The sequence below is a fragment of the Halichoeres trimaculatus genome, unplaced genomic scaffold, assembly GCF_033239565.1.
Source record: "Halichoeres trimaculatus isolate MK-OKI-2021-1 unplaced genomic scaffold, fHalTri1.1 fHalTri1_scaffold_10, whole genome shotgun sequence".
Classification (NCBI taxonomy): Eukaryota; Metazoa; Chordata; class Actinopteri; order Labriformes; family Labridae; genus Halichoeres; species Halichoeres trimaculatus.
In genome coordinates this window covers 17740344-17764333 of record NW_027437187.1, presented here as the reverse complement: position 1 = coordinate 17764333, position 23990 = coordinate 17740344, and the positions used below count along the sequence as shown (strand labels likewise).

At 41.7% G+C, this 23990-nt stretch overlaps 1 protein-coding gene across 1 annotated transcript in view; it reads right to left on the bottom strand.

Annotated features, from left to right (window-relative positions):
• The window catches only part of LOC141796916 (DENN domain-containing protein 2A), a 39249-nt gene that overhangs the window by 7764 nt on the left and 7495 nt on the right, over positions 1 to 23990 (bottom strand). Inside the window, exons 2-7 of the mRNA XM_074678248.1 lie at positions 10236 to 10322; positions 5453 to 6499; positions 2466 to 2593; positions 1073 to 1185; positions 786 to 983; positions 434 to 527 (exon numbers count right to left, since the gene is read on the bottom strand). Of these exons, the coding sequence (XP_074534349.1) occupies positions 434 to 527; positions 786 to 983; positions 1073 to 1185; positions 2466 to 2593; positions 5453 to 6499; positions 10236 to 10321 (1666 nt within the window). The 5' untranslated portion in view covers position 10322. The remainder of the gene's footprint in view (positions 1 to 433; positions 528 to 785; positions 984 to 1072; positions 1186 to 2465; positions 2594 to 5452; positions 6500 to 10235; positions 10323 to 23990) is intronic.

The window sequence follows — 23990 nt, the reverse complement described above, 5'->3', positions numbered from 1 at the left end:
GAAGAGCTTCACCTGCTGTGAGCAGACAGGATACAGGAGACAGAGATGGAGCATGACTGAAGAAGCTCAGTCCTGGACCCTGTGGAGGTGGAGGCTGGCTGAACTGGGGAATGATGAACAAGCTGTCATCATCTATTTTTTGCACTTTCTATACACTTTCTTACTTTTGTTTTCTTGATTGCTGCTGTGACTTCAATTTCCTTGTACTCGTTACAATGACAATAAAGTTCTATTCTATCCTTCCATGGCTTAATTGAAATTACTCAATAGGAGTTTAACATGACATCCATAAGGCACTGCGGATCATATTTTTGCAACTTAAGAATGGTGCATTCATATTCTTTCACTTTGTCAACAAATAATGTGAAGCATAATGAAAGTAAAAACAAACATCAGTGTGTTTTTGTCATGGTTGGCCATCATAAAGCCTCACCTCTCCCTGAGCTGGACTCTGTGGACTGAGAAACCTTCTTCATACGTTTCTTCCCTCTCCTTGCCTCAAAGATGCCGTTGATTTTCAGCACCATCTGGAGGCAAAGGGAAAGAAATGTCATCTTCAGCTCTTTACACTAATAAACAAAATCTCCAAGATCATCTCAATACAAGCTTCTGGGAGGCCCTCCACGGGGAATATCTATCAGAAAATTTTCCCCTGCCTTACTCATCCTCAGACATGAGTGCAGCATCAGTCGACCAGCTCTGAACCTCCCCTGAGCAACAAATGGGATCATAAATCAAAGACAGAGCAGGACGAGCTTTGTTTGACACGTCTCAGACTCTCATACCTTTGGGATTTTCCTACGTCTGCGATTGTATGGGTCTCCGGAGAGGCAGGGGGTGTCGTCAGGGCTGCTGGGTGTGGAGGGCGGGCTGATACGGGAAGGAGAGGAGATGCCAGTGTCCCTGCCGGCTTTGCGAAGTTCCAGGAGCTTAAAGCTTCGTCGTTCTGAGTTTTGTCTGAAGAAGCCAGGCTTGGATGAAAGCTGAAGTTCAGTTGAAGAATAATTTTAGCAAAAAACTGCTTTGAATTAATCAACATACTTTTTAAATGAATGTACGTGTGATCTGTTACCTTGGTTGGTGTGTCAGGGATGGGTGATGAGGATGCAGGTGAGACACATTTGCTCCCCAAACAACTTCTCTCCAGCTCTATGTCTTCATACGGGTTCTCCTTGGAGGGAGGATCTACAGAAAGAAAAATGTTTAATTTTTTTCTCGACTACAAATTGAAAGCTACCAGAAGTTAACACTAGCACTAGACAAAATTTCCTAGAAGCAAACAAAGACCATTTTCTGTTTTGAGATGATTCTACTCCAGATGTGATGAGCCTCAAGAGTCAGTAATTGGCTTATCCAGCTCATATTTCACTGAGAGAAGATACCTGCACAGCAAAAGCTGGATGTATTTCTAGTCATGAATCCTCCCCTGCTTATGATAAATGAGGAAGTTTCATTATCCAAAACCTGCACCTCCTTCTCCCTCTGTTTCTGTCTTTCTGTATCTCCTCTCTGCTCTATCAATCCATCCACCAGATGTGACCTGTAGGAGTAGGAGGATAAAGAGGGACGTTCAGTTCCCCGCTCCTTCTCCCTCCGAGGAAAACAAGGGATCAGTGTGTTTTTCACATTGCTGGCTGCCGACAACGTCACACATCAGCTGTGCACATGTGAGTGTGTGTGCGTCAGTCATTGCAGCGTACGTTTGAATATGAGCGGTGGTGACAGCTGCTTTCCTCTCCATCTGAAAACATTATCAGTCATCATGTGGACGGCGTGTTGATAAGAGTCAGGTTTCCATGAAGACATACAAGACGCAGAGGATACCAGAACCTGTCCTCGCAACTCTTTTTTCAAGGAGGTAGCAGAAGTGCTCCGAAGAGAGTCTGGGCATTTTAAAGCAAAATATTACAGTAAAAATTAGGAAATTAATTTATAAAAAAAAGCTGAGTCATGGCTCCAGTATCACTCACAACAAGCAGCACACATTATAAATGAGCACCTGAGAGGAAAGCCAAAGACACGGTGATGTAATTACCAGTAACGTGCCATGGCTCTGAGCCATCCACATGTCCCTCTATTGCACCGATTATTACAGTAGCCATCCACTACGGCATGACCCCACACAATGCTGCTGTTGTACCCAATGAAATGAAACTGGCTCGAGGTGGGGTTGCCACAACACTCCAGATAATGGGGTAGGAACTAAGGTCAGGTTTTTATAAGTAACATTTTTTAATAAAAATGAAGCAGCATGGCTCTAAATTAAAAGTGGAGCAGTAAAAACAGAGCAGGGTAAAGACAGCCTGGCCCCTGCATCACCTCTGTTACTGAACGCTATGACTGATATGAAGCTAAAGGGTCATACAGAGTATGAGGGGTGCAGATATCAGGAAACCTGCAGCATGTATTGCTTTATCTTCAAACAAATTCACCACCAGTGTTCAACTTTGATATTTTTTGTTTACCTATTATGTCCTCGTAGACATTCTCCTCTGATAAAGTGCGTGTAAGGCCCAGCCTGGACTGAGCGTACCAGTCCACCCTGCAGCTCTCTGTAGACGACTGGAGCAGATCTTCAAATTCGTAGGACTTCCTGGTGGACAGAGCATCACAAAGATTAAGGCTGGTTGCATGACAAACATAAAGACAGAAGATGAAGGAGGGATTTTTGATGGATCTCTCTAAGATCTCTCAGAGTGTTTGCGTGCTTTTTGATACTTTTAAACCTGATGTTGTTTCTTGCTTGTTAGCACTTCAGAATGGCCACATCTGTGTTTAATCATAGCCAAAGATTATAGCCCAGCAGAGTAAAGTGCACACAAGCACCCATGGTTGTGTGTTTCTCCTCATGCATGAATACACTTCAAATAAGACAGTTGCCACCTATTAAGCATAGCTTCCCCACGTGGAGTGCAAAATCACTACAACAGCCCTACAAAAATCCATGTCATCATATTCACTTTACTTTTTTGCTTTAGCGTTGGAGTTATTTAACCAGCACTTCTTTACTGATGATTGGCTCCTAGCTAAACTATCAGTTACAAAGTGAAGACCATGGTGTTATACGACACTTTTGCAGGTTGCAGGTCCCACTCCTCACCTGGTTCCTCTGTATCATATCTATCCCACAACCTCTTCTCAGTTTTTGTCTCTATTTAGCTTTGGAGTAAATAATATCCAGCATTGGACAGTAAAGGATTACAATTACGTAAGTACCATACTTAAGTACTTTTTTGTGTATCTGTACTCGAGTATTTATTTTTTGGGAAACTTTTGACTTTCACTCCACTACATTTCTAAAAAGCTTGTTGTTACTTGTTCCTCTTACTCAGCATTGATTTGTAGTCACCTGTTGAGGTTTTTGTTTGTTTATTTTCCTTAACTGCAATTGGTCACATGCTTTGCTTGTCACAGAGAGAAACTAATCACAGTCGCTCAAACCTGGGATGGATTTAGAAATATGTCATCCTCACTTTGTGTGGCAAGCTGTCCCACCTTCGTTCAAATCAAACTTGGTGATGGCAGGAGAAACCCAAGCTGAGAAACCAACCTACTCATGGCCACATCTCAGCTCCATGTTTGAGATTTCAGAAATCTAACCACTCTTTTAGGGATTAACATCACCTTCCACAGAAAGTGGAAAAAATGCGGGGGGGGGGGGGGGGGTGTATTGTATGTAGTTTACAAATGTATTAAGCCACGTGTTGTGTTGCCATTTAGCCAAATGGTTCAACAAGATAACAAGTCCATGACAATGAACGCAATGTACTGACAGCAGGAAATGTACTTTTTACTTTTGAATACTTAAGTATTTAAAAAAAAGTGAGTACTTAAGTACTTTAACTTGAGTAAAGTTTTGACTGAGCAACTTTTACTTGTAGTGGAGTAAGATTTGACCATGAGTTTCAGTACTTTGACTCAAGTACTGGAGTACTTAGTCCACCACTGATAATATCAGTACAAGAAGAACAACTTGAAACAAGCTATGTAGACCACACCTTCTTTAGGAAGATGTTTACAAAGGAAACAACCCAAAACAATAAAGATCTTCATCGCATATGCACTGACTTCAAATCATAAATCAAGAGACTACATCCACTTTATATGAGCATCCTATAAATTGACTCAAACTCTTTCTGATAGAAAGAGTTCCTCTCCATATCAGGTTCTAAAAGACAAGGTTGATTGTTGAGCTATTGCATTACAACGGGAGTAGTTCCAAGTGTTTCTTACTAACTTGCAACTCAGAGTATTTGTCACACTTTCAAAAATGCACACTGAAAAAAGAGACAGAGAGAGACGGCCTTGCCAAACACAGGACTTACCCCAGCACACTTGTGCTGAGTGAGGCCTCCACATATGGTATGGAATGTAACAGATCCACGCCAAGCTTCAAACAAGAACTCAGACCACCAGGGAAAGCGAACAATAGATGTGCTCCAATACTGCAGAGTGTACATTTTTCAGCTTTTCCTACAGAGCTGTGTTTGTTTGACTGTAACCATGAGAATATGAGTATAGTACTCTTCACAAACTGGGCATGTTAATTGCTCATGACAGAATGTAATGAATAAGAATCTGATTCATACTGTAAGGCTAGACACATTTTACATTTAGAAAATCCAACTCCAGAATGAATGCCTGACACGTCATCTGGTGAGAGCCAAAGGCCTCGCACAACCACTCCTGCTGTCAAGAGTAAAACTCTAGAAAAATCAAAGAGGCCTTTCTGACATGACGCACACTGCTGTCCCCCCATTTGCAGCAGAGCATTGGAAAGAGGAATGAGTGGAGTTAATGTGTACATTCCTGAGATCCAACCAGTGAGCTCATTCTGTGAGATATTTAGAAACAGGATGATGTCAGTGGTGGTTTGATTTACAGCAGATGTGGGAAACCTAGTTTTTGGTAGATGATGCTGGGGGAGGGGCTGCAGGACTCACACAAAACCATCACTGGTTGATTTAGAGTGCACAGGAGCACTGTGACTTCTGTAAATTTGGATTTTGAGTTATGACAATTAATTTTGCAAAAATTACCTGTCATGTTGTGTCTCTGACATAAAAATATCTGCTTTTCAGCAGGTCAACAGCTTTGGTCTAGACTTATTAATGGCGAGGGAACTGCTATGAAACTTGGGTCCCTGGAGGATTTACCCAACTGAATGTTGATCTTTTGACTTTTCTTCTGGTTGAGATATAAACGTTGATGATACTTGACTTTTCCCATCAAAGGGTCAATTTTTAACACATCTAGTAAATAGATTTTTGACACTTTATTTTTGTTAAACCTCAAAGAATTTAGTAGTAGACATACCATGTGATGAGTGATTATTAGTCAATGGTAATGCCACAAAAAAACACCAGAACACAATGTGTTAGAAACATAGAAACTTCTTAGCATTAAGCCAGACAAACTGCCCAAGTTTCTGCTAAATGAGGCAGTTTCTCACCTGTTATTGCTGTCTCGAGGTTTGTCACCCCAGGGTCTTCTGCAAACTCCAGGTGGTGGGCATGTGGGTAAAGGTGGTGGAGGAATGGAGGGCAGAGGAGGCAAGTTCCTCCGTCCCTTCCCCGAGCCTGGCCCTGAAGTAGGAGTGGTGGGAGGTGTGTGGTGCTGAAAGGTTCTTTGAGGTTTAGGTAAAGGGTTTATAGAAGGAGCACCTGGCTCACTGTACACGTTCTCTAAATCCACTTCCCCTCTCCTCCTGCGGGACCCACCATGCCGGGTCACGTCAAAAGTCCCAAAAATGGGCTCGTTGGCCCTCTTCTCTGTTTCTTCCAGCTCTTCCTTTGAGGGAGGGCAGAAGTAATTCCCTGGGAAAGCCAGTGAAGGTCTGTCAGGAACCTCCTTTGTTGCCTTCTCCAGTTTCTTAACATGAGTTAAAACAGTTTTCTTGTCTTGAGGTTGTTCTGTGGGCTTTGAAGCCCGACAACCCCTCTCTAGGATTACTTCTCTGTCCTTGTTTGTTTGGCCCTCAGGAGATTTAGACCTCAAATCCCCCAGCTTTCCAACGTTCTCCTTCCCTGAGTCCTGTCTATCCCAACTGACAAACTTCTTGCTGTCTGTCCTTTGGAATTCTGAAGGTTTCGATTCCTTCTTCCTCACAGTTTCAGCTTCTTTTTGCGACGTGGTAAGAGGACATGTCCCTGAAGAAGTCAGTGGGGCAGACTCTTTTTTGCCCTCCCATTGTGAAATCTTATCACGGATGCTGGCGCTCTTGACTCCTGCTGGGCTTTTGTTGTTGTTCAGCTTACCACACATGCCGTTCTCCATGTTTGGAGTCCGTGGGTCGTTGGTTGTGGTGGCTCGCCTTTGAGCCAACATGGTGTCAGGAGGACCCGGGCTGTCACTCAGGCTGAGTGAAGGGGAGAGGGGACGCTTGGTCGGTACAACAGTGCTCCTCTTGTCTCTGTCCCCTGATGGCTTGTACACCTCTTGGCGCTGGGGCACCGCAGGCGACGGAGCCTCCCCGACCTTCAAGCCACAGCACTGGAGCCTGAAAGAGAAAAGCCATCCATTAACTAAACCAACAAAAGTATTCTCTACTCACTATCACTGATATCATACTGTTGTTAGTAATGGATCAGTGTTAATGTTCTCTGCAGTTTGGCAGGAATGATCATAAAAGATGTTAAAAAGTGTGCTAGTTGAGTTAAATTTTAAAAAATGATCCATGCTCCACTTTTTTTTAAATCCTTCTGTAGATTATATCATTAACCTCTTCAGACCCAGTGCCCACAAATGTGGACATCACATTTCTGCCTCTTAGACACATGATACTTCATTTTTTATAACTTTGACCGATTAGCCACATTTAGGGACACTGCTTGTGTCATCTTTTGGTGAAATCACAACATTTCACCCATTTTGGTGATAAAACAATGTATTTAAGTAGAATAACACTACTCAAACACACCTAATAGAGAACTCATGACAGAAATAACCAAAATTCCTGTTCAATGACCAACTTTAGTTATTTGACTCACTAAGTCTTACTTATCCCAAATAGCAAGGTGAATTTAAAAAATTGCACACCAGACAAAAGCTGGGGTCTTAAGAGGTTAACCATTGCTTTTGATTATGACTTCCTTTTCATTGAATTAGATCCTGATCATCATGATAATCCAACTTCAATCTTGTAATTATAAGACTTAAATCTTATAGTACTTCTTCTAAAAGTCATAACTATTTGTCTTTCTTTAATGTGGTCTTAATCCTCCAGCACTAACGAGAGAGTTAAAAGTGGAGGAGTTAAAAGTGTGGTAAGCATGGGTTTGTGTATCAGACTGTGTAGCTCCATCGCACATGTAAACCCAAACAGACAAAATATGCAGAGATCTAACCACTGAGCCACTGCTCCATGTGATTATACTTGGAGCAGTGGAATGAGGGGAAAATACATTGACTTTTGTGAACCCTAATAATTTGTAGAAATTCAAGCTGCTGCCTCGGAGCACAAAGCAAAGCATCATGCTCTTGGTTTCTCTTGAAATTGGCAGTGCAATGTAAGCACTTACAATTAAATCCACAAACAGATCTTTGTTTTATGAGGCAAACAAGAATTCCTGTTAAAACAGCAGACATCTGTTTGTTGCCTCTGTTTCAGCAGTGAGTCACTCCTGGAAGATTACTGGGTCATGACTGTTTGAACTCTGGGTTTGAGGGTCAAAGTTTACAAGCTATAGACACACGCTATTTCTGGGGAGGAGATGAAAGTATACACAGCAGAAGGGGAGAGGCCAGAGTGTAGACGTGCATCTTTTCATTCCGTTTCCTGACCCTAAAAGCTCAGTTCTGGCCTGTAGACCATTCATCAGATAATAGAATTTCCAACAAATGGAGGAAACGCTGTCTCTATGGGTGACTTCTGATGACGTTACTGGATGTGAAAACCAACAGTCGGGCAAATTAGAGGAGTCTCTGGGGGAAATCACTGATTCAAGTTTCCTCAGAGACCTTTAGCAAAAAGAAAAAATAACATAATGTTGTCACTCATAAGGCAACCAAAGAGTATCTTCCAAATTGGTTTGGGTTTTATTAGTCTGACCCCTCTCTCCCTTTCCCCCTTTCTGTCTTGAGTGTCCCTCAGTTGAAACAGCAGTTTCTATTAAGCATGAAGCAACAGAGGGGAAAAGTAGGTCAAACAGAAAAAAGCCTGGTGAAGGAGAAGAGGAGTGTGCAGGGTGGGTTATGTGGGTAAAGAAGAGCAGATGGACGGGGAATTAATAACATCTTCCCCCATTTAAGACAATGTTTGTGATTAAGCAAGTACAAGACCTAGCCAGATATTAAGAAATGGACAGTATGTGAACTGTATGTGTCTAGCCAAGAATGGGCGGAGCTTGGACATGAGGGTCATTGAGTGCAGGAAAGGGAAGGGGTATGAGGGCACAACAGCATCTCTGCCCCACTGAGCTCACACAGAGTCAGGGGACCACAGAAACAGTTTGAATCTGGCAAAGAGACATACAAAAGTAATAATTTTTATGTTAATGTTTGACATTTTCCCTAAAATATATACACCATTGAGCATCAGAACTACAGTAACGTGGCAGATGATACAAATCTTACTGGTTAAATCCCAAATCCCTTCATTATAATCTAAATGGCACTGATGAATATTTCAAGGACGACAGAAGGGACCATAGAGAGTGGTCAGGGAGGCATTAGACGGTGGCAACAGGGGGGCAGTCACTGCATCCAGATGCCAGATGGCCAGCCTTGATCTGCTCTTATCTGTATTCCTGCTATTGTTACACAGCTGACCATGAATGGAGAGGGGTATTCCTCATTTGAATGTGTAGGAGAATAAGACAGCACAGAAAAGAGAGAAGCTGAACTGGTAGGGTGTTATTTTTTCTTTCCAAAGTCTAAATCAAATGATACAGTATCATTAAATCAAAACTGTTTAGTTAAAGTATCGCTTTCAAATCAAAGAAACCACACTTTTGATCAGCTGTGAAGGCCAAGCACCACTTCTGGATGGACTTCAGGACTTTAAAATCCCAAGCATGAAAAATTAGAGGATTTGAAAGATGTTGATGACAAAAGAAATAGCTATGATCTAATTGATAGAGGTATATACTCTCTGGATCATATTTCACAAAGGCTGGACCCTGCAAATTACCACAATGTGAATCTAGCTTTGTTGAAACCCCAAACCTCAAGCCTGCACCTCAGTGCTTCAGTTAAAAATGTGATGCATTAAACCTCAGCTGATACAGTTACCTCCAGAACCACAGAAGACAAACTGTTCTAACAGGCTGAGCGGTGCTGCATTCAGGGGCGAGATGTGGTGTCACTCTGCAAAAAAATGAAATCTTATCAAGTGTTTTTGTCTTGTTTTATGTAAAAATTGTCTTGATGTAATCAGTATGAGCCACATTCAGCTTATCAGTCCAGAAAAATGTCTTATTTTGAGTTATTTAAAGACAAAAATGAGGTCTGAGTTGCTTGGACAAAGTAAGAAAATCTGCTGATGGAAGAAGAAAAATGTGCTTAAAACTAGAATAATGTCTTTATACGAGTAACTTTTCTCTTATTCCATTGGCAGATTTTGTTTTACTTGTTACAAGCAATTTAGACCTCATTTTTGTCTTAAAAAAACTTGAAACAAGACATTTTATAGACTGGTCAGGTTAATATGGCTCCTATTAAGTCTAAAAAGATATTTTCTACTGAAAATAAGACAAAAACACTTGATAAGATCTCACTTTTTTGCTGAGTTAGCCCAAAATTAAGAACTGGAAAGAAAATCACTGATGTGACCTGCGCTGCCCCATGAATGAAGAAGTGCATCCAAAACTATCTGAGTGTCACAGATTACTTCCCTCTTAACTTTGCAGTGAAAGTGTTTGACCTTGAACATTTTTTTTTACTGATGATTAACTGTATTCAAACATCAATTCAAGGTTTGTCAATATTCTTCAGCAAGTTATAAGCTAGGTGACCATAACCTGGATGGGACAAAACAAGACCGTTACTAAGAGCCTTTACTGGTTGACTCAGTTGCTCTTTGTGCACAGCACAGCTTGTTTACAGATCCAAAAAAGAAGAAGTTGATGCTCTTTACAGCCTCTTTTTCAGGCATCACTCCGAAACAGAGAGCAGAAAGGGGAATCTCACAATGACAAATAGCAACACTGGCAACACGTGGTGTGAGCTGCATGTAGTTTACTGTCTTATTCTGTGTGTCATGTTTAAATAAATCTGATGGATTCTGAGGCACCCACCCGTTGACTGATTGGTAGATGCAGTTGTCAGTGTTCGTACAGAGCAGCAGGGCCCTCCCACCGGTCATGGTGCTAGCAGCTGGCATCCTGAACACAGACACACAAAGAGGGACACAGTCAGTAAAAAAAAAAAAGTGAATTAATGACAAAGTGAGCCCAAAACACACATTTATTTTAACATACAGCTCCTGAGGTTGCACAGGGAAGCATCCACGAGACAAGTTTTAGTTTCTATTTTTTTCTACTTTACTTTACTTTAAGGGTTGAATGTTAACCTCTGTGGCTAAAGCCTCTCATTTCTCCAGCATGCCAAATTCATTTCTGGACCAAGCTGCAGAGCGGTAGACCTCACAGGTTGCACAGCATCCCTCCAAATGGTCGTAATTGGAGGATACAGCTGAAGTCTTAACCATCGCTAATACAAAACACACATCAGATTCCTTCAGCCATGTGGTATTAGGGAAACTTATGGAATATACTTAAAGCTCCGCACTGTATTGGAAAGAGGAAAATACTGGTGGCAGCGGGGAGGCAGAGAAAGTCAACGCCTCGCTTTTTGAGGCAAATGTGCCAGATATGCTATTCTCCTTTTTGCACAGCAAATCCACACAGATAAACTCTTTATTTACTCTAGAAAATAACTGCTTTAATGTGTTGAGTCTTCCAGTGCTACACATTATTACTAACTAGGGATGGGAATCAAAAACCAGTTCCTGTTGAGAATCGATAAGAAGTGTTTCAATCCATCAACATCGTTAGCCTTTGTGCTTAACAACTCCCTTATCGATTCTTTACACGACGCCAGAGTTGCAGGACCTTATGTGACTAGTCTGCTGCAGCTTTCTTAGCTTGGCAGTTAGATAACATTTCCCAAGAAAACCCTGTTTAAGGATTTCTAGCTTGAAATTTTACTGACGAACTGAACACTCAAAGAAATCTACATTACTCTCTCACAGGAGATTCCTATTCAGTACATTCAAAATATACAAAATAGCGCTAGCTTGATGCTACTGTATACAGGAAATTGCATTGATACGCTAGCGGTTAGCATACATTGGTATAACTTTGGCTTCAGAGTAGAATTTCAACTTTCAGGCATATCACAGTTACTCTTTTTAAACAATACTGAGAACTCCAAATGTCAAAATACTTCAGGCAAATGAAAAAAGTTAGGCTCATGGCTGGCTTCATAACTACGGCAAGGTTCCAAACAACTTGGAATAATGCTATAACCACTTCGAGACACTAGATGGCCTACTTGAGTCAATAACATACTACAAAACTGTACATGAACGACACATGACGTGCAATTTTTACTTATTTCTTTATACTTACGCCGGGAGATATCCAGATCCAGTGACCAATTACATATTCATTCACTTTAAAAAGAAGGAATTAATAAGGGAATCAATAAAAAATTGAATCGATAAGCAGAATCAATAAGGGTATTGATATCGCTAAAATCTTATCCCTATTACTAACAAATGGTGCCAATAGGAGTGTGAGAGGACATGCTCTGCCAGTTTGTACACGTTGCAAAGTCCATTTGTCAACGTGTATTCAAATAAGATTCAGTTTGGAACTCAGCCACCTCATTTAAATGTAACTTTGCTGTTTCTATGTGCTTTGACTTGGCCTTCAGTATGGATTTGTTGGAGGGGGTTTGCTTCATTGTGGCACAGATGCAGCTTACATGAGAGAAAAGGAAAGGAAAGGCTCACCCTTCACAGTCAGTGTTCACACATTTACTCTGAAGTCTCACCAACACTGATACATGCTTTGCTACAAAGCTGCACACCACACATAAAGCCTCATGTAGGAACACATTCAACACATCCTGCCAAACATCCCCAACTCCAGACCAACTTATGTATGTATGTATGACCATATGTGAGTTCAACCAGATGTGCTGGGATACTTTAGGGTATCCGTAGGCCGTTAAACATTTCCTGAGCACTGCTCAGCCCAAGCCCCCCCTCATTTCTCAGCACATAAACATGCATTAGCTAACGCTGACACTTTTCTTCTTTGCCCTCAGAGTAAGCAGAAAATCTCAGCCTAACTCAGCCAAATTCCACAAATTGTTGTCCTAGCTGGCATAGCGGCACTTTGAAAAAAAAAGAAAGGCAAAATTTTGGTAGATTACGTAAACCTTTGCAGCTACATAGCTGAACTCTTCCGCTAGCTAACAACATAATTGGCCCTTTGGGTCCAGTGTTTTGGAATGATTCTAGGCCTGGACTTTTTTCTCCTGCAGGATGAACGAACAAATGGACACTGGGCGGAAAAGTTTTGTCTAGCAAGTAGACAAAAAGTACAGTATGCTGAACTTTTTGTCTCTACTTTTGCTCTCAGCTCAACTTACACCCCCCTTAGTCCAAGGCCTAGCCCCCCCCAGAAAGAGGAGAAGATGGAGGAGGAGGAGGTTGAGGTGGTGGGGGGCTGTTTGCGTCAGCCATCCACTGGCCTGTAGGGCTAAATCATTTTCAGCTGTGAGGCGAGCAGAGGTCACATGTTTGAGGGGAAACATCAACCAATTTTTTTTCCTTCCTCCCCCCTCCTGATTCTTTTCTACTTACTAAAACCCAAAACAGAAATGAAGGCCAGAAATCCTGCATGGAAAAGAGGGAGGGGGTAGACAAGGGGGACCATAAAGAATGTATAGAGCCTTCTAGTTTTACAGTCACATTTCTCTTGGTTTTGAAGGGTGTTGCATATCACAGGGGGAGAGGGATGATGGGAGATGTGAAGGAGGAGTATATTAAAGAGGAGGGGGGGATGGGAGGACAGGGGTTGTCAAAACTAGAGAGGAAAGTGGATCTTGTAAAGAACAATAAAAGTGTACTGTTGCACTATGAGAACAGTGTGTGCTTTCAGGCTGTCCCTCTCTACTGTTTGGAATCCTAAAGCCAAAGCAGAAAGCTTCGATTTTAGCGCCTTAAAAGGCCATTTGATATTTTCACACCATTCTGACTTATTTGGCTCAAACATTTCTCAAACTTGACTCACGCATGCAGAGAGCTGTGCTTCCAGCCCGAGCCTGAACCTGACTAACAGTAGTGTGTTTTTGCCTCTCGTAAAAGCTGTAAATTTGACATCGCTGCCAGTTTTACAACATTCGGTTACTGAGGAAACTCTTTTCGGGAGCAGCAAAGGCTTTTGTCTCCTACAGCTATTGGCAACTATTGTTAACCCTGACCCTCAGAGCAAGATGGCCACCATAACAATGTGGAGGCTGAGGGAAGCCATCTGCTGACTCTAATAAAAACATCACGGGAAACTGCGACCTGAAAGACCTCAACTTGCCCTGCCCCCCCTCCTCCAGCCTGAGCCCTGTGAGGTGTGACAGACTGTGGACCCTGTGGCAGAGGAAGTGGAAGTGGTTTTGTTTTTGTAATCAGTAGATGGGTGAAGACGAAGTCCAAGAAAAGTGTGTAGAAGTCAAATTTACTCAAAACATTTCAGATATTTTTGTTAAAATAAAACCTTCAAAAAATATTTAGTACATATTTTCAGAAGTCTTGCAAAAGATCTTAAAGTTTTAGATGTATTTGTATATGCTTTTTGAGTATTTTAAGTGTTTACTTATTTAACTTTAGATAAAAACCATTACACACTTCCATGATGGATCACCTCTTTTCTTGTCCCTGAGGGGGAAAACCATGTTCAGGGAACAGCACACAATCCTAAATAACTCCGAGGCTTTGCTAGATACAGATAGCTGCTGTGGAGGTCAGACCCAGGGCATCAGAGCTGAGCATCAGTTGCATAACAAACTCTGCAGAAGATCCCTATCAGCGGATGGACTCTGGGTATCTGGCCATGGACTGGTTTCTATAAACATGTTCTTAAAAATGCCACTGAGAGGCAGAACTGTTGTTGATTGCTGAAACATGGTGTTCGATGAAAGAGATGAAAGGATACTTGAAGTCTCATCTGAAACTGAGCAAAGCCAGCTTTGGTTATTTTACCTGAAATACGTCTTTGAATTACCAGAAAACAGGTCTTGAGAAGTTTTTAAATCCCTAAAGAAAAGCAGCAGAGACAAAGTACTAAGCCTGGCTAACCTGTCATCTCCCCACATGGTCAATTGTTAAGTTATCCTGTATGTCTTTCCTAAAATCTGTTCCGCCTGCTGACAGCTTCCCAAAGAAGGGACAGTGACAAAAAAGTGTTGGTATCAAAGATATGCTTTAAACTTGTTAAAACACTAAGCTAGATGATTGTTTAATGTGTAGTTTGCATTTCTGTTGGTGTCACAGTATTTTATATGACATTTCTATAATACATTTCCCATTAGACTGACAAATGGTGTAACTATGAAAGCATTTCAAGTATGTATGTATTTAAAATATTTCATTTCTAAGCTTGATATTATTGTTGTTGTTGTCCTGAGCAAGTCAGTGTGCCGTAATCAAATCATATTAATAGTAACTTTTTTGCAGATTTTTTCTGTGAAACATTGGTTACACCAATTGACATTTATCAGTTTTACCAACTGTCTGTGTCTTTCACCTAGAAATTAAATAGAAGTCTCCACTTTGTCAACATCGTATGAGCTAGGTTAGATCTTTAGAGCAGTAAGGTGCTGATGTTATAAAAGATGTGAAAAAGAGCCAGAATTAAAGTACTTCTCCATGTCATACTGAAGTGAACTGCAGTGTTGCTAAAACCTAGTTCTCTTAAGAGCGAAACAATGTGTAATGTTTGGACATAGTGTCTGTGGTGTCACCCTAAGTTTTGAAGCCTGTCGTTGTCAGGGGCCTTTTCAGAAAAGTTAAACTCAACCCCAGCTTCTGTTGAGGTAGTGTGATGTAGAGAGGTGGGTTTTAGCCTCTTTGCTAACAGCTACATGGTGCTTGCATGTCAGGTGAGCTGTGACTCTGATTGCCACTCATAACTCTTCTTAACCGTTGACTTACAAAAGATTATACTCCTTGTGCACAACAGAGAAATAAGCCATTCAGACTGAAGTCTTTTTTGTACCAGGCTTTAAGCATGGTTATCTTTGCTGTAAAAATGTAAAAATCAGTGTGTAAGCGGCTTTGATACTTCCTCAAGTGGACTATCAATCAGAACCGCAGCTCTTAGCTAGTGGTTGCTACTTGGGCTGAACACAGACATTTAACATGCACAAAGAGGATTCAGCCTAGAGCAGTCATGCCATGGAGGGCCAAGAGGCTGCAGGTTTTCTTTCCAACCAAAAACTCCACCAGCTGATTTTACTGATTACTTCACCTTCAAGCAGAAAGCAGGGACTAATCAGTAAAATCAGCCGGTGGAGTTTTTGGTTGGAAAGAAAACCTGCAGCCTCTTGGCCCTCCATGCCACAAGTTTGAGGTTCCCTGGCCTGGAGGAATCATGACTTTTTAACAAGTGAAACAACAAAGTTAAAAAGGACCAGGCAGCTGACAAACAGCCAGGTTAAGAGGACTTCAAGGAAGAGAAGCTACATCCCAGGTAGTTCAGGAGATGATGTTACAGCCACAATCACAATTAAGGCTTAATTCAAAGTATACACACTAGGAATTTATCTTGGTGCTGTGGGCACATTGTAGGGATGCAGGATATTGGATTTTTGCCGACATCCGATATGCCGATATATCGAAACCCCTTTTGGCCGAAACCGATACCGATACCGATAATCACAAGTTTGTTTGTTTTTTTCACTGTAAAGAAAGCTAAGTCTATCCTGTACTGGAATTTATATGTTACTCTTATTGTGACAGTCTTATTTGTTTAAGAAACACACATAAAACAAGACAAAAAACATTTGATTTTACCATAAGAAATGTATTATTTTTCAAACTCAAGACATTCAGTATTGAAATACAGAAAAATATTTTCTTTAGATCACATGAACTTTAAATGTACAATGCATTTTTTAACATGACCAAGTTGCATTTGATTAGTTTAGAGCTACTGTAACAACCTGGTGACAGACACAGAGCTCTGCGGTGCAAATAAATGAAGTGCTACATTTTATTTAAGGGGCTTATTTTTCAGATGGAAAATAATAATAATCCTAACTGAATAGCACCTTATCGGCTGTGCCTATCGGCAGAAATTTTCATATCTGCGGATACCGATAAACGTGTTTTTAAGCTTTTATCAGCCGATACCGATATTGTGCCGATAATATCGTGCATCCCTAGCACATTGTGCCGAATAAAGGTATAACAGTAAAATGTACATAAAATAACATTTTTAATATGAGTAAGTTGAATAATCTAAATAGTACCTTTTCTATTTTCAGTCAAAACCTTACTTTGGACATTTGGACCTTTTCTGTAAGACAAGTTCATTGGACTGACCTGCATCTTTAGGCTCCTCCCACCGACTGCCTCGTTGGCTTCCAATGTATTGCGCTAGTCAAGACATGTGAGTAACATTCTAATGTAAGGCTGATTCTTGTGTTGACGATCACACTATGATAAGTTCAATGATTCTTGTGTCATTCTTTGTCACATTCCCTCTTCCTGTTCCCTCTTTGCTCTGCTTAGATGGTGATGCATGACTTATGCTGCAGCTAATCAGAAGAGGTTGAGTGCTAAGTGTCATGGCTTTACAGTCTGTTAACTCTTCTGGCTCCTATCTGAAAACACAACCTACAGTCGCTACATCAACCCCAAACTCCAACAATCAAAAACTATTGGGAAAACTCTGTATTCATTGACAACTCTCTGGTAATAAGGTTGTGAATGCCTCGAAGGGTCTTGAAAATTTGGCACACATATGTACAGTTTGTTAGTCACAGTTGGATAAGTCATCAAACCAGCCAGGGAGTCAATGGCAACATTATGACACACATTTGTGCATGCACACCACATGTTGTTCAACCAGTCATTTTTTCCAAGCTGTGTCAGTTATAAGCTGGTGGATGCTAACTCTGTGAACAGGTCTGTGATAAAATAAGAAATGTCATATTTCTTTCACTCAAAGTCCCCAAATTGCAGTATTAACACAGGTATTCATTGAGCTGGTCTGTCAATCTTTTTTGGGCGTGTTAACTCCAGTTTTACCTCAACCAAGTCTTGGTTATGTTCTGAGTTTGAATATTAGTGTTATCACTGTGTGCGGGTGGTGTTCATAGCCAGCTTTATCAGGCCTCTGCGCTGTTGTCAGCAAGCTGTTGGCAGGCTGCTGCTAGTGCTCTGGAAGCCTGCCTGCCCGCCTCTCCCCAACAGCTGCTTCTCATAAAGATTTCTCCCTCCCATCTATCCCTGTGTCCCTCCATCCCTCTGTCCTGCCTTACAGAAACACCATGACATCACCGTCCTGTGCTTGTTCTTCCCAAAACTGCTCCATCCCTCACTTTCATTTAAAGATACCTAAAAAGGGAAAAGTCTCTTACAGCCTACGCTTTCATTTCACAGTTATCGGGACATGAAGTCATGAAAATAACAAGGATCGCCCAAAAGGAGGCAGCCGCTAAATCACTAGTCGTCCTCATGAGTGAGGTTTTACATGAAACTGGGGGTAGACCCTTACAGCTTTAATGGAAATTATATACTGCCAAAAAAAATTAAAAAGATAATTTATTTTCTTGTTCCTCTTGTTGTACTCATGGTGGGTTTTGAACCCTAAACCCTACATGATGTGGTTTTTTATAGCATGTGCCAAAGTCTCTGCCTGCAAACAATTTAACGGACCACTGCACATTTAGCCAGCTCTTTCTGGAATGGCAAACTTGGCTTTTTTTTCCCTTCAGTGCCCCCCTACTCTTTCATTTCCCTCTTTCATTGTCTGTCTTGCAGTCACACAGTTTGAAAGCGAAGGGTTGGATTTCTGTCTTGTATTGTAAACCGTACCCCACCTATACCTTTGCAGGTTTGCAGCAGAGACCATTGATTTACCTCCAATCTTGTTTTGAATACTCTTGGGTTGCTAGATGAGTATTTTTAAAGTGATACTAGGATGTTTTCCAGTGCTGTTATTTTATAATTCCTAATTAAGATGCAAAGGAAGGGTTTTTGGTGAAGGAAGAGATGTATGGAAATGGGGAGGGAAGGACAGGGTCAGGCAAATAAACAGTGGAATTTTATCTGGGCTTGACAGTCTCCCTCTCTTCTTCTCTCTCTGTTTCTGTCTCTGTGTCCTGTTCAGGGCCCCTGCTGCTTTCCCAAGCTGATTTCATAGCAGGGCCTTGGACATGAGCCAAGCAGGCCAACTCTGACTATGTGTGCCTGTATCTCTGCATGTATCACCACATGCTTGCTTTTGCTGGCCAGAGAGTCAGTTACAAGCTTGTGAGCTAGACACACTCACGTCTGATTTAGCAACTTTTCCTGCACACCATGACCACTCCACTCTCATCTATTCATGTTTGAGTAACCTGCAAAATCTTCCACGAATAGACCTGGCCTTTGTGATGTACAGTGGTAAGGTTGCCTTTCAGGATTGGGCTATTGGGGCCAAAAAAAGAAGCATGACACAGAGTGAGCGCTTGCAGAAGCCATCCCACTCTCCAGATAGTCCGCCTGCCCTGCTGTGCTGTCCTCTTGCCCCTTCCACTCTCCCCCTGCTCCCTCCATTGTTCCAAGAGGATGGACGTGAGACAGCATTGAAACTGGGCTAGCCACAGAACCAGACCGGAACTGACGGAGGGATACCACAAACAATCAATTTCTCCCTGCATGTATTTTTGCTTATCAATCCACTCTAAATATAACATGAAGAGCCATTGTTGTATTCCTAACACCACACATAAAGCATTTCTTGTTATTGTGGTTGTAGTTTGTGACCAAGACTTCTGACGGCCTGTGTGTCTACAGTCTAAACCCCTGAGAGCTGGAAGAATGAGCTACATTATTACCTCAAAAAATGTCTAAACAAATGGTAATTATCATGGGAGCCGCAGAGAAAGCAACAAAGGATGTAATTAAGGGACACAATGCTGCACAATCTGGGAGGATTCTTATGTATTACAGCATTGGTTATTTTTACCTTTGAATTTGTGTGCATGAGCACACCGGAAATATGACGTAACTTAAAGTTAAAAGCAGCAGAGCTAACCTTGGTGTCACCTGGGATGAAGTTGAAAAGCACAGTCAGTTTCCTTTCTTGCTAACTTGCCTTGTGCAAAAGGAACTTGAGTTTGCTGATGATAAATGGGACAAAGTTGACCACCACGGGGTCAGAATGGAAGCAAACGGAAGGAAAATCAAGACAAACTCAGCAAAATCCTCCTAAAAGTCCCACTCACTTGTTCCACCTGTCAGAGTTTGTAAATGACCATCCTGTAACCGTTAAACCACAGGCTTTTATTGGGGAAGGTCTCTTTTCCCTTTGGAGTTTGTGGTTTCCCCTTTATGTTCTGCTGACTCCAAATGAAGCAGCTTACAGGCTAATGATGCACATAAGTCTTCAAAGTGATAAGCTCTTCTCAAAATAGAAATTTGAAAGGCCAGCTTTTGACACTCTTCGCTCTTGAGAAAGAAAAAAAATGGACTGACCTGGTGGAAAATAGGATTATAAAGACATTCCTCCTTCTCATGGAGGTTTTTCACCTATGGCCAAGAAACACAAAGAGGCCTCAGCTAGCACAGTGATGGGAAGAGAAAAAAGAGAAAAAGATCAACCCAACAAGAGGAGAAAAAGAAGAGAAGGAGGAGTATTAATCCATCTTGGAGGCAGAGCAAACAAATCTCGCTCTATCCCCCCATCTGGGAAAGGGTGTCATGTTACAACTCATTGCAGAGTCAGAGCATCTGTCCTTCAACTCCCTCCCACAGATTTGTCAGTCCCTCCTCCCCAAATACAGAGAGCGTCCATCAGCAGAGCTCCTGAGTCATCAGTAGTCTGCTCCCAATTACACCACTGGCAACACAGACCAGTGCCAATGCCAACTCATCCCATGGCCCGCTTTTCAACTTCTGCAGCTCCATCCAACACTGCTTCTGCAAAATACAAAGATCCACATTTGGTACATTTGGAGCTGGATCACTTCTCAAGCTGCGGCCAACATCTTAAGATTCTGGATACTAAAAGTCTCTGTGTGCTTTGAAAGGAAATTTCTTGTTGGATCGTTCCAAAGCATCTGAAACCATATATTCAACAGAGGAATCAGGAGCCTTTCTGACTTTCCAATAACGACAATCCACCAGTCACACCTAATACTGAGAACTGGCCAGGGGTTAGATAGTACGAAAACAAGCAGAGTGTAAGATTTCCTCTCACACAACTTTACTTCCAAAGCTTTTCATTTGTCCCACAAAATGACTGCCTGAAAGATGTTTCAAATCTCTGCAAGCTTCACCCGCCTCTATGAAGTTAGGCTGTCTGTCGTGTTTTTACACAGGGGGCAGATTCTGAAGCCTTATCTGTAACCATAGGATGTGACACAACCAGGCTGAAAACCTAGGTAGCATCAACTTGTTGCATTTTTAGCTTCCTGTTTTACAAAGTAGAAGCCCTTTTTACCTTACAGCCAAACTATCATGAGTAACTAGTTTTACAAACAAATATTTCAATTAGGAGTTGTTTTTTCAGCCTGCCCTACTTGAAATGTAATATTGTTTTGAAGACTGAACACTGCTATCTTCTGCAAAACTATGTTTCCTACTGAGCTAAGTTTATCCACCATTCTGTTTGTAAAGCAAACACATTGACTGGATTATTGAAGGAAACTTCCGTAGATATCAACTCTCACGACACTTCCTCAAGTCAAGTATTACAACCGTGGGGAATTGTGAAAGACCAAGAAAACAAACCCAACAGGTAAAAACTCAAATATTGATGCCAAGTCAGTAGGGATGGGTATCAAATTAGGTACTTTTATAGGTACCGACTAAATTCTGTCAAAATTACCGGGTACCAATTCACGTAAAATCAAAAGGTACCATGTTTAGGTACCTAATCCCATCCTTGTGACCTTGAGGGAGTGGAAGAGTAGGCAATTGCCTCCATGCTGAACATGAACACAGCATTGCAAGGTTTTATAATGAACAAATATGTTAAACTGAAAAATATATATATTTTATCATAAAACAAATTGATATTATTTACCACATAAACACAAAAAAGTACTGAAAATTGGTACCGTTTAGTACCGGTACCGTATCGTTTCAAATGTGAAAGGTACCCATCCCTACAGGTCAGTAATTGGCAGAATAACTTTTGAATAAAACACCACCAAAGAACACCATTGCTTCTGTACATCTAGCTGTTCCTCAGCAAAGAGTAACAACAAGCAACAAGACTTTGGCGATCGGTGACCACATGCTCAAAAAACTTGGCTTTGTTGAGGGAAGTGTTGAAAAACTCAGCACCACAAACACAGCTCGGCAGTCTGCCATTGTTGTTATCCTCCTTCTTGTTCATGGCTATTCACTGGTGTGAACGGGGATGTGGTGTCACCGCTTTCGGAGGATCCATATCTTTCTCATTCACATGGCAAAAGAAAGGTAGCTCGGAGCACTGCTCTATCTATGCAAAGGCTTTTTGAGATGTTATCTGGAACAAGATTCCAAGAAAATAAAAACTGATTCATGGTGGAGCTAAAGCAAATCTGAACCTTTACAGCTTATTACCTCTGTAAATGTTTCAGTATTTTGCTCTCCTGAGAGAAATTAGAGTATGTCACCACCTCATCTTGTAAGCGCACCGTGGTTGCAGCTAACATGAACTACCAACAGCAGGGTAAGTAAGACTGCTGACAGGGAAGCTCAGCAAACAAAAGATGCTATGAAGTTCTTCCTGGCAGTGCACTTTCCTGTTTAGAGGGCAGTAATGAAACTAAAGGGGTGAGGTTTATAAAGATGACAGACACACAACCCTGTCACCTGCGATAGTAGCTGTACCCTGTTTCAGACATGTCTTACACCTCAGACAATACCTGTCTCTGCTGTTAACAACACCCAAAAGACCTGGATTTAAGAGACGGATCAGGAAGTGTCACATGATACTCACAGTGGAAAAACAGCGAGCAGTGTTTATCATCTACCTGTTATTACATTGTGCTGACACAATGTGAGATTTTAAAGCCTAATGGTAAAACCTTCCCTCTTTAAAACAAGCTCAGCCAGTACAGCCGGCATACAGATCCCTTCAACAATAACCTGGCTTCTACAGCACACTAACATTATTCTCTGGGCCCTGGATCAAATTTCTACTCCACACCACAGTCTCTGAACTGATCCACAATGCCAAATCCTCTTCTTTCCGACTCCTTCCTGTTTTCCCCCCTCCTTTACATTTTCATGGATATACTTGAGAATTCCCACCAGAGCTTCCTCATCCCACCCCCTCTCTTCAGATCCTCAGCATGCCTGTACAGAAACAGATTTTTTTTTTAAACTCATCTGCCAGTTCCCAGAAGAGCTGAGCGAGGCGAGAGCTTGGGAAAGTGCTCTTCCGGAGTGTAAACTCCAGAGTCAGAGTCAGGGTCGACTATTTTGACCTCTACACACCCTCTGACCAACAATTGCAGGTCTGGGCCAAGACCGCCAGTGGAAGAAAAAACTGAGCAGAATAAAGGAGGTTGTAACAGCCTAAGTGAACTGTAGGAAAAAATGTACCAAAAAATAACAAATTGCTTTGTGTCAGTCAGAAAAAAAAACAATGCTACTCACCATATGACCAGAGCAATGCACAACAAGAGAAGTGCTGGTGCTAGCTCTGCTAATGCAGGCCACACTCCTGGGTGACAACAGGCTCAGCCACAGACGCAATCTGACTTTATATAAAGGATGATACAATGTCAGCATCATTACGCTGAAGACAGACAATGACATAACTACTGCTTTCCCCTCTTAAGAACCCCTCTCAGTGTTTAGCAATGATTTGGTGTGATCAAAGCTCCTCTGTGTCTGCACTGTCTGCAGTATCTACTCATTAAGTTGTTACACGTGGTTGAACCTCCAGACGTTGTTTAATTCTCATTATAGAATGAATCCCTTAATTAACAGGTAAACAAAATTCCTCTCATTCTCAGCCATTGCTGCCAGAGAAGGGAAGACAAGAGAAGACAAGAGAGAAAGCATTAAAGAAGTAGACTGAAACCCTGAGATCATTTGAAGGTCGCTGCACTGAATGGTTTTTCATAATAAATAGTACACACATGACCAAACCTACACAGCATACACTAGTCTTTCCACTTTGTTTGGAATCTGCGTTAAAACATGGCAACCAAAGCCTAAATCACTGAACTGCAAGGCTGCACTGGGGTTACTTTGAACCCAGATGGACAGATTATTTTCCAGGCAGCAGCCTTTGGTTCATATGAGCTTTTTTCCAAGATGGGAGGAAGTTAAGGAAATGTTAAACGCATGTTCAACTCCACCAACAGTATGTTCTTTTGAAGTATGTGCGGCCACGTGTTTGTATCCTTGGTCTGTGTTCTGATCTTTATTTCCATGTCTGTGTCTGAGTCCGCCTGCATATGTTTGCTCTCAGTCAACGCCACTGCAGCACGTTCCAAGTGTGGGCACAAGCTGCAGAGCCAAACCAAGCTGGAAAAAGTGGGCTTTTGGATGGTCTTCTTTAGCATCACTTTGCGCTCAGCCCACATCTTGCACTCTGTCATGAAACTGTAGCTGCATCATATTTGAGACCCTTTGCAGCTGCGAAAAAATCCAGCCTTTCAGCCTGTGAAACATCACAGGAGGTCGAGGATACAGGCTTTGTGTCCTTTTAAGAATCACAGTATTTTCTTAGCGTAGATGCTCAGCAGAAAGAAACTGCCAGACAGAGCAACAGCTTGGAAGCGACATGTAAGAGGAAGAGTTTGCATCAAAATGTGTGAGTGAGTCAAGG